Consider the following 11,439-nt stretch of genomic DNA (forward strand, 5'->3'; position numbering starts at 1 on the left):
AGCTGTTTGCCACCATGCTGGTGGGGGGATAGATGGTGGTCCTCAGCCGGTTTGAGTTAAACACTTGATTCCACAGACACCACAAATCCAGGCAGTCCAAGACACCCCACTGACCCGTCAGCCTACTGCTCTGGTCCCAAATGGGGTAACCTCATCGCACCACAGTATGATGGCAATGGGTCACATAGGTCTGAAAGACACCGGAATCTCTACAAACTTCACAGACACAGGATTTTATTGGGAATATTAATGTTATTTTACAGCTTAGGCCAGGAGCAGATCTTCATTAACTCCAAACTATTCTGTGACAGAGATTATTTGGTTACACAACCACAACAGTAAATGAAACAGTGGCTGGGAGTGTTCCCAAGCACTGAAGTTTGATGTTTGAAGTTTTATTAGCAGCCAACTAGCAGTCTTCCAAACAGTTCTGTTCATGGTTTAGGAGTTAGCACATGGCAAGGAATGGTCCAGAAGGGAGTCTGCATGCAGCCAGCCTGTTATGGAAGGTAAAAGAGTTTAGCAGGATGACCACTCTATGCCCATTAGCCTCAGAGCCAGAGAAGAGTCTTGTTTAGTTTACTACCACGGAGTCAGCCTTTCTCTCTGAATGGGCACTGAGCCAGTTTACAGACACTCTGTTCACTTTTCATACATCCCAATTACTTTAGGTTCTCTGCAGGGTACCAAAACCATCTGGGGCAAGGGACTAATGCAGGTTAGGTCCAAAGTCATCTTTCACTAGCATGTGTCTACACCTAATGCTGGATTCACTATGATGACAGAGCCAAGTTTATTGATTTTTTTTCAAAAATTGTGTTGCCTTTAGAAAAATTAGAGCTTGTTGTTGGTTTTCAGGATCCAGGTTACTGGAAACACTGGTTAATAGGTCAAGTGCATTGCTCTACCCCAGCGTCGTGCTTCACCAGACAACTCCCACTGATTTGATCCCAGACACAAAGACTCGGTATCAGAGCCAAAGCCAATGCTGCTTTGAAACAAGGGCAGGTTACTCTGAATACTTCACATAGGGTTCATGTGTTCCCAGAGCTTCATCTGCAGATCTCCACATTCTTTCTGAGCTGGAAAGGAAAGCTTCCTTAAATCTTGTGCTGCCTATCAGGAACTAAAGGGGAGAACTGGGAAAAACAAGTGCCTCTTTCATTGCATCCCTGAGCTACTGGCCTGCATATGGCAAAAATCACTACAAAGCTAGAGCTGGGGAAGCATAGAAGTTCTAAATCCAACAGGAAACAAATGGTAAACAAATCTTCCAGGCCAGAACTGTCATTTTGAGTATATGGTTACTCATTTTGCTGACAGTAATTCTTCCAGAGGCTGCAGGCCAACTCAGCTCTGAATATTTTGCATCATCACCAAGCGCATGTCATAACTGCAGCAATGCCATTTTAAGCAACCCAGAGCAGAACTGCTGGCTCATACCAATTCTTAAGGGCTAAGGATGATTCACATTCAGATTTCAAAACTCACACATTGAACCAAGCCTACTGGTGTTTAGGGACTCTGCAAATGTTTACTACCAATTTGTTACCAAGTTATCAATTAATCTCTCTCCCTGACACAGACTCCTTAAGCAGAATGCAGTATTTTCAGGACAGCAGCCATTCAAAAATCCTTTGGAAACCTTACACAAGCCTTTGTAAATACTTTTTCCCCCCTTCTATTCATCCTGTGTCTCCACAAATGTTTGAGACAAAAAATCTTCTGGTTATGCACAGGAACACAGTTATACTAGTTCCTCATTCCTTGGACGAAAGGGCATCTGATGCTGCCTAGTCCTATAAACCAACAACTTCAGAACATAATCAGCAATGTTGTCAAAAAATCCTGCCAGGAATTAGGGCTGTGTCTGGCCAGTGGTAGCACTTGAAGGAGTATGTTGTGCTTTCAAATGTGGACTGATCAGAAAGCTTTAAGTTCAGTTCAGAGAAGAAACTGAATTAAGTTGAAGTTAAATGGCTGTTTCCTTTTCCTGTTTCCACTCTACCACCTCAGGCTGAGTGGAAAAGAAAGACAGCAGATGCCTGTCCATGAAAGGAAACATTAGTCAGTGCCCTTCTTCAGCTCTGTATCTTCATTTCAAATTCAATTATACTTCAGCGTGACTCACACACCTTGGCTAAGGTTTCTCCTGGGCATTAGTCACCTACCAGATAATTTGGCGTCCTCAGCCAGGATTTTCCCCCTCATAACCCTAACAAATACCCCGGCCCAAGCGTATGGTCATTGATGACAGCACTAGACACTCGTGAGAGCTGTATCAATGTCCAGTTCTTTCTGAAAGCTAGTGAAGCATTTGGCTCAACCACTTCCTTTGGCAATGAATTCACCAGTGTAATCTCATGATAAGGAAAAGTGTTTCCTTGTTTTCACTCCCCAGTTTCATTGAACGGTCTCTTTGTTCTTGTGTTATGATACAGGAAGAACAGAAGCTCTGAAGTCTACTTCTACTCTAGCAATTATTTTATAAACTATCTATCCACTTTTATATCTCTCCTTTCCAAAACAGCAACATCAGTTTTTTTCTAATCTCTCTCTCAGAGTTTTTACATGCCTTAATCGTTTCTGTCACCATTTCCTGAAGTCTCCTCTTTAAGGGCAAACCTCTGGGTCCTCCCCAGAGCGTTCAGACAAGATTATCCACACTGGCGCTGAAATCTCGTGCCTATGATTACTATAGAGTTAATTTAAACCCCAGAAGGGGTAGCATTGTCCCTTGCCATTGCACTTTGAATTTCAATTACCATTGTGCTGCCCAGTCACCTTCCCTGTTTAGGTCTGACTGAAGTCTAATACAGCTGCTCTAAATTACTTTGCCTTCTGCAGAAGTCAGTGCTTCACTGTTCACTTTTCCCTCCTCTTTCCAGGTGAACAATGAAGAAACACAACACAAGACAATGGATAAATCCTTAAGACATTTTGCTTTCAACCTTTTGCCATGATGAAAATTAATTGTTCAATTCCACCCCTTGCTTGCTGCTTATAGGACAGTTCTTTGAAGACAATTCTTCTCCTCTTACTTTATATATATACATATATACACATAATGCTTATGATTTTTAAATATTTTTTGCACAATTTAGGGAAGGCCATTTTGAAAAGTCCCTACTTAATTCTGGAATTTTTCTTCCTACTGTTCAGCCTAACTTTGGCCACTCTACACCTATTTGTTCTTAAACTAGTAGTATCCTTCCAATTAAAAGCTCCTTCCCTTCCCTGTTGCTTACGGTCAGGTGTGTTTCTGGCCACTTCACTGTCTCCATTTTACCAGGCAAGGTTTTTAAGCCAAAGTTATGGTGATAGGATTTTCTATCATTCTATAGAAAATTCTAGGAGCTGTTCTTACACCTGTTTCAGTCTGAATGAATCTTTATTAAGAATGAAGGATCAGAATTATTCACAATATTCTATATGAGTGTTGGTTGGTTTTTTTAATTAGGAGATTCTCTTGGTACCTTCCTGGATCCTATTTACCTTTTAGCAGTTCATGGTGTGTGACCAGCTAATACTCAAAGATCCTTTTCCTCCTTCTCCCTCATTTCCAACTGATGAGTCCCTGGGAGGGGGAAGTTATTAGTCCCTGTATTCATGGCACTAAATTTTGCATACCTGAATCTCATCCAAGATTTTATTTTATCCAAATCTCAGAGGTCTTTCAGTATTCCTTCATAACATCCTGATCATTCTGTCTTTGTGCCATCAGCACATTTCATCCGAATGCTCTTTTTATTTATTCCAAGGCCATGAATTCAAATATGAAACAAGATAAGGCCCCAAAGTGACCTACATTAGTAATCCCTTTTCCCTATCAAGATTCTGTCTTTGTGGAGCAGCCTCAAAGGCCTTTTAAAAATCTAAATATATCAGATTAAATGTTTCTCTTTTATTAACTTCTTTATTGACACATTCAGAAAGCTGAGAAGGGGATTTATGAGATACTCTTTGCTTAAAGAATTCATCTTGGTTATCACAGTCTTCCAGATGTTTTGACATATTTTTAATTACCATTCTGACCAGCTTTTAAGAAACAGATAAAAGCTTCACTATTCCACTTCCCTGCTTCATCCCTAGCACCCTTTTTAAAATTGTGAGTACAGCCTGTATTGTCTCCTCTGATGCTCTGGTACTATGGCAGCTTTCTATGAGACCACGTATTTTCCTAATCCAAGAAGCCAAATCACCCAAATACTTCTCACTTGAAGTTCTCTGGAACTCTTGGAGGTATGCTATATTATGTTTTAAAATTATTAGTTTGGCCCAACATTTCTCCTTATGAGATCTCAATTTCCAAAAGCTGCTTCACTGCACAAACCAGAATGGATGCAGGACAGGGACATAAAAGCCTCCTACACCCTCAAAACTGACAGTGGATATGGAAAAGCAAAGTTTTTCTTAATTGTTCACTTTAACCTCCCCTGATCCAACACATCCACTAATTCTTTCACAGGCTTCCTGGTTCTCACACCCTGAAAGACTCTCATCTATACTTTTAATGCATTTCATTGTTTCCTCTGCAACTCTCTGTTCCAGGTTTCCTCCTAATTATCACATGCGGCAAATTCAAGCTTCTCCCTACTGTAATTTTTGAAGAATCTCTTGCATGACTCCCAGTTTCTCAGAAATTATAAGTTATGTCACACGGCTATCCTATTTTCCTTTTGATCCACAGGAATGCTTGTCATCAAGACTATCATTATTGCTGATATCATAGGTATCTGTAGCATTTCTAAGGAATTTAATCTTTTACTATTAACTCTGATGTCTGCTTCTCAGTCAGAATGCAACAGCATGAACCGCTCATTAGTTTGAGCTATTGCGATCAAACTTTATATCCTGTCTGCATTTTCACACCATCTGCTTTTGAAGTGGTAGACAGACTGTTAATCAGACTTACTGTGCTTTAGTGTCTGTGAAGTGTAGTGGCTCTTTGAAAAGTGACTTGAGGTGGCTCTACATTTACTGTTTCACAGGAACCTCTATCTGCATTTAGCAGCAGACAGAGCTTTCCGAGCCAATCCTGGGATGTGACCACAGCTTTCCTTCTCTGGCTCTGTTGCCTAATACGAAGATCCAAACTTTGATGCACAAAACAGGGTTTTCCTTTAAGGACAGCTACTAATTGTTCTTTTAGTTTGTTCACTATAATTATCTGAAACTTAGAATACGATTTTGTCAATTCGATACAGGAAGGATCAGCATCCAGCTTCCTCTCAGAGCTATTTTAATTCTGCAGGGTTAACAAGCAAGAAAAACTGTAAAAAATATTTCAGCCTGTCAAGTCAGAAGATTAGTCAGAACACACCTGAGCATCTTAACTGCTGAGTAAGAAAGTACCTTTTAATTTACAGCTTTTTAGCAGAGAGTCGCTTCACAATTTTGCTGCACTTTGCTTTGTATTCATTGAGCCTATAGTAACATAACGTGTAACTACCTCTGTGGGCTTTCGGCCTTAGGGTCTGATATTCATTATCACTTTGTCTTGTCTGTCTAACTACTGAAATGTCTCACTTGTGAGTACTTCATCATCTCTAATAGGTAACACTATATAACAGTAACACTACGTAAACCTCCTGAGTCAGGAAAGTGCGATTATGACGAAAATAATTTTCTCATGGAAAACTTTTTAGGTGTTTTATACTGAAGGAAAAACAGCATTAACTGAAAACGTACACAGAACAAATTCACTTCATTCACTGACACCCACTTCTCTTCCCAAGAAAGCTCCTTTTTCTCATCCAAGCCGGCTAGAATAGAGCACAGCAGACTCTAGGCCACTATAAACGCTGCAAAAGACCTCAACACCCTGGTCTGCCAGACCATGACAGCCCGGAATCTTGCCCCCAGGGGTCCCCTGCTCTCTAGCCTTACAAACACTGTAATCACACAGGAGTCCGCATTTAAGTATTACACTCATGTAAGCACTTGCTGATTCTGTTAGTTCTAACTTCACCCTCCAAGCTTTTCAGCTTGACCAGAAGCCCCAGAACAAGGCTCCTATGTGCGATTTCCCCCCACCAATCTGCCTAGAAGATGTCACTCCCAGAGGCCCATTCAGAGCACATCTCAGCCACAGGGAACCCATAGGAAGGGCTGGGGCAGACCGAGTACATCACAGTTACATTTCCCCCAGCCTGTCCGATCTGGACCCCAAACCCTGCCTCCCCACATTGCTTTCTGTCAGAGATAGCCGAGTCTGAATTTTGTCATGTTGTTTCTCCCTGGTATCTCACATATACTGACTGAATGTCCTGAAGACTGGGGTTTATAATCCGTTTTTCTTTCTGCATGTATTTAATCATTCACACAAAGAGGAAGAGCTTCAAGAAAAAAAGCCTTAAAAGAGCAACTGCCTTCAATTATGCAAAGCTGGGTAACAAGGGCATTTACCTAAGATACGCTGGCACGTCTGTCTTTCAAATAGGGCATTCAGTCTTGGGTGGACACAGAAATCTCCTGCTCATGATCCTTGGGAATGAGCCCTGCTCTGTCCTGGTACCTACCTACAGCCACTACGCCTGTCTGAAATATTGCAGGAAAAGCAGTTGACCCAGGTTTAAACCTTTGCTATAAAGCCATGAGAAGAATGAAAGTCTGTTGCAGAGATCTAAAAAACCAAGAACTCCTGTAGGGTTCATAAAAATAAAGAGACCAAATAGACAAGAAAGACTTTATTTCTGTCCTTGCAGAGGGAAAGGTCATGGTACAAACTAAAGATGTAAAAGGCATAAGAGAACCAGAATGAAGAGACATTACAAATGCACCAATTAGGGGAAAAGCTTCAGTTAAAACTTGTACCTTATCAGTTGTCAAAGAATCCAATTACAAGACTGAAACTGGTAAGGAACCAGGCTTTGTTAGTTCTGCAACTCACAGAACTACCTGCTTCAAAGCACATTAAAGTGCAGCTGTAGCCTGAAAAATGACTATCACAACCACATGCGATGGCACAGAGCCTGCACAGTCAGGCTTGGAGGAAACAAAGACCAAACCATCAGTCACTAAGAAATGAAGGCTGGGACTTTCCTTCTTTTGAAAAAGGACTTTCTGTACTGAAAGCAGAGCCATCATCCCTGTCTTAGACTTCCGAGGGTTTCAGGGAAGGGTTTGTATAGTTGCAGCTGCAACGCAGGAGCGGCCCCGTGGTACGGACAGGATAGTCCATGTGGAAACTGTACTTTGAGGGGTGGTGAGGGGCAGAAGGGCTTCTGTCCACCCAAAACAGTCAGTTACCTCTCCCAGTGACTAAAATCTCTGGGGCTGGGCTGATTTATTTTTTAATGTAACCTGGCAGCGTTACACTGGCACAATCCTTTCGCAGACATGGCTGTAACCAGGTAGAACATGCTCCATCTCCAAGAGCCTGAGTTTTAGCAGGAAAAGGTTACTACACTTCACCCTGTGACTTCAGTCACACCTGCTGAGCAAGCGGCTGAATTAAATTTAATGGCCTCTCTTACTCACGAACACAACTATGACAAGAGGGATACTGCGCTCCCGCATGTACCATCACCAGCACCCACCCGAACGCTGCACACTGCATCTGAACCGAGACGCAGCATGAGGAGCTCCGCACAGGCCTGAGCGCCTGGCAGGGGGGCGCAGCCCCCCGCTCCACCCGCGGCCGTCACAGCTCCAGTGCGGGTGCTGCTGCGAGAGACAACATGGAGCCCCTTCCTGCCATTTTGCAGCTGCCGCTCCCCGGGGGGGAGGGGGGGGGGGGGGAAGGGGCGGGGAGAGGCTCCCCCGCACGGCCCCACCTGCGAGGAGGCTGCGGAGGGGAAAGCCCCAGGGGTCCCCGCACGGCCACAGGGTCGCAGCTGCCCGCGGGACCGCCGGGGCGGAGCGGAGCGCGCTGCCCTCCCGGACCCGCCCATGGCTGCCAGCGCCAGCGGGCCCCGTGTGCGGGACGGGCCCCGTGTGCGGGACGCGGGACACGGCCCCACGCCAACCGTCCGGCCAACCGTCCGCAGCGGGGGCAGCGGGAGCACGGCCAGGCACCGCCCCCCCCGCCACGCATGCGCCGGCCGCCGGCCGAACTGCGGCCGCCTCTGGCCGCCGAGCTAACCCGGAAGCCGTCGGGCGCGGACAGGAAGTGACCCCTGCGCACTGTGACAAACAGCCCCGCCGCCGGGGCCCCCCCGCTCGCGCCGCACGCCAGCCGGCCGCGCGGCCCTTTGTGACTCGTTTGACTGACACGCGGGGGGCGAACCAATGGGGGTTACCGCTGTCTGCCCGTCGGCCCACCTTCTCTCAGGCCGCGGCCAATCGGAAGGGCGAGTTCTCCTCGGTCGCCGTCGCCCTTTGATGGGTGGATGCAGCAGCCAACCAAGCTGTGGGCTGCGGGCTAGCCCCGCCCCCGACTCTCGCCAATGGGCGCTGTGGAATGAAGGCGCTAGCGGGACCGGGGGGGAAGGGAGGGCCGCGCTCCGGAGCCCCCGCCCCAGCAGCCGCGCCGCCGCCCGCGCGCCTCTGCCCGGGGGGCCGCCCCCAACCCCCCCGCTGTGCGGGTCTGCCGCCGCCCCGGGCCGGGGCTGCCCTGCGTGTCCCCGTTGCCGCTGCGCTCCCCGCCACACGTTCCCAGGCTGGATGCGACACGGGGCGGGGAGGAGCCGCCCGGCCGCTGCGTGCGGGGGCTCCGTGCGCTCTTAAGGAGGCGCTGGCGCGGCAGCACCGGGCGGGCTCTGCCCGGGTGCGGGGGGCTGGCCCCGGGGGGGCGAGGCCCCGCCGTGGGTAGACGGTGCGGTAGCGGCGGCCGGCATGGCGCCGGGCGGGGACTGCCCGGGGTGAGGGCGGCGGTGCCCGGCGGCTCTGCTGCCTCCGCGGGTTTGCGGGGGGCGGCTGGTGGGGCACGACCCGCCTTGCCGTCAGGGGCGCCGGGCGGAGGAGCAGACCGTCCGTGGCCGTATGTACCGGCAGGGAAGAGCTTGTGCCGTCGGGTGTCCAGCTGCAGGGACGGGGAGCTGGCACACCGAGGGAACGGCCGCCGGAGGCCGTGTCCGCTCGCGGTGGGCCCAGTGTCGGAGGCTGGGACAGCCAACACGGCCCTCGACGCTTGTCCAGCCATTGGAGCTCCTGCCAGGCCCAGCTGGCACTGGTGGAGGCATAGGGCATGAAGCATGTAGGCAAGATCCTAAATGTGTATGTCAAGCGCCCAGTTCTAAACCACCACTTGTAGCCTCTTGGCGTGTATGATGCATCGTTACATGGGGGTGGCCTCAAAAGGGGGTAGGCAATGTCATTTTCATGTAGTACTCTTGAGGAATTCAGGGGGTGTAACATGAACAACTGAAGCAAATTATATGTATGCACAAATATGTAAAAGAAAGATTTTCCTGGGTAAGAAGAGGGTTTGGGGGAAAAAAAGCCACAAGCCAACCACCAAATCCTGCTCAGGGAGAAAAATATGTTGGGATACCTGCATGCTACAGGGGATTGCTGAGATGCCTGTTTACTGCTGGTTGCAAACGGAAGGAACAGTCCTTCAGCCAGGATGTGGAAGATAATTCCTTCCCGAATACCATCAGTTTCAATGTCCCAACTGCCAAAAAACAAAGCCACCTCCTACACCTTCCTGGATACCAGAAGCCCTAACTGCCCGCTACCCATCTGTCAAAATTTATAGCTTTCCCTAGACAAATATTAACAATTCAGTCATGCACAAAGCCAGTGGCATCTTGAAAAACTGGGAGGATAAAATACATCAAATGTAATGTAAAAATAAGGTACGTGGTGACTAGTTTACTTTTTTTCCACATGCCTCCATCTGCTATCCTTTGCTTGCAAAGGCTTTGGGGTGGATCTTTTTCTTCTCTGAATGCTGAATATGATAATGGATCATGATCCATTCACTTCTGTGTGTTTCTGCAACACTGATTCTTTGGCCTGCCTCCCTAGGGCTTTTTTTGTGTTGGATGGCATTTTTGTATTTACGTTCTTTCAAGTAGTGTAATAAATTAGTTACCTCATGTCTTTTTTTATCTATGAAAAGCAGGCAATGTTTCAGACATTCATTTGGGAGACAGGATCCTGAAAACCAAAAGGAAAAATAAATGGGGAACACGCATTGGATGCCTGGCACGTGTCAAGTCCAACCACAGTTTTCCAACACCTCTGCAGTTGGCTATAGATGAAACAACTCGCAGATACCACCCATCAGTGCCTCCCAGCAAAATGATGTCTGCCTTGTCTCTCAGTAGAGTTAAGAGGAGCCTGTGCACAGTATAGACACAAATCCTAGCTGAAGGGGAACTGGAGAGCTTGGTGTGGGAATAGCAGGGAGACCCAAAGAGCACCTAGCCCAAACAGAAGTCCAAGGAGAGGCAGAAGGCCAAGTGAACTGGAGCTAAGATATTTACGCAGGACTGGGGGGAAAGGACAGAGTAGGACAGAGCTCTGATGTGGAAGTGGGAGGGAAAAGAGATGGTTATTGGCCCTTGGTAATGATTAGGAACACTGTAATGGGATCTGTAATGAGATAACATGAATAATATGGGAAAAGGGGCGGGAAACCCTCCTTGATAGACGAACAAATAGTAGCACAGGGAGAAGAGTTATGGCCACAGCTGCTGGCGTAGGAGCAGAAGAAAGGTTTGGTGTGGGAGAAGAGGATGCAAAACAACCTGAGGATGGATAGAGGTTGAGCGTTCATCCTTGTGACTTCCTGAAATGAAGGCAGGGACTTTGGCACAGCTTTTGACCTGTTGAAGGCATGCAAAGAGTCATTGCAGGTACAATAGTAAATTAAGCCCTGCAAAGCAACAAGTCTTACAACACCCCTTCTACTACCAGAACAATTTCTGTATTACAGTTTCCATAAGGAAAAAAAAAATCAGAAAATGCCATTTTCTCCCAGCATGTGTCCTACCCTCTATGCCAAGCTATAGCAGTGTTACTGTTTGGGAGGATGCAAATGTGAAACTACCCAGAGAAGCAAGAGCTTGTCAAACACAGGGGTCTGACAAGTGTGGTAAGGACCCCCAGGGAGGCTGTTTCATGATTGTGCATTTTGGGTCTCCATGTAGAAGTGGCCTGCCTATGACATTGGCCTCAGATGCAGGGGGATCCCAGGCAGTGCCTGTTCCTTCTCTCTCTCTCTCACACACACACACTTTGGAGTAGTTCATCAATTTAGCTCACTTCGCTGTGCAGTCCTCTTTAATGTTGTAAAATCATGGCCAGTTGCCTTGGTCCGCATCCCTAAGACCAGCCTTACAACACACCAGCAGGGATGCCCTGTTTTTAGCCAGCTGGGCGACAGCAGGGCAACTCGCATTTCTAACTCACAGGGGTTTCTGTATGGTTTTAGCTGGTTTAACACATCGGAGAGCTAGCGATGAGACTTGTAACAGGGTTGTGGTGGAAATACCCAACGCTCAAGGTCTGGGGATGTTACTGCAACAGGCCATCGAGAAGGTGTGA

At 47.3% G+C, this 11,439-nt stretch overlaps 1 protein-coding gene across 1 annotated transcript; it reads right to left on the minus strand.

The window, feature by feature from the left end:
- Nucleotides 1-269: 269 nt before the first annotated feature.
- On the minus strand, nucleotides 270-9,911 carry LOC130150787 (translation initiation factor IF-2-like). The gene is made up of 2 exons (XM_056342046.1): nucleotides 8,266-9,911; nucleotides 270-497 (listed from the first exon to the last, which is right to left on the minus strand). Exon 1 carries the CDS (start codon nucleotides 9,298-9,300, stop codon nucleotides 8,272-8,274), a length of 1,029 nt encoding a protein of 342 aa, XP_056198021.1. The 5' UTR covers nucleotides 9,301-9,911; the 3' UTR covers nucleotides 270-497; nucleotides 8,266-8,271.
- Nucleotides 9,912-11,439: the final 1,528 nt, after the last annotated feature.

Source organism: Falco biarmicus, chromosome 5 (assembly GCF_023638135.1).
Source record: "Falco biarmicus isolate bFalBia1 chromosome 5, bFalBia1.pri, whole genome shotgun sequence".
NCBI lineage: Eukaryota > Metazoa > Chordata > Aves > Falconiformes > Falconidae > Falco > Falco biarmicus.

Excerpts from the sequence above, each read along its gene's own strand:
- LOC130150787 (XM_056342046.1), bottom strand. The coding sequence starts at position 9,300 with ATGTTACACCCCCTGAATTCCTCAAGAGTACTACATGAAAATGACATT.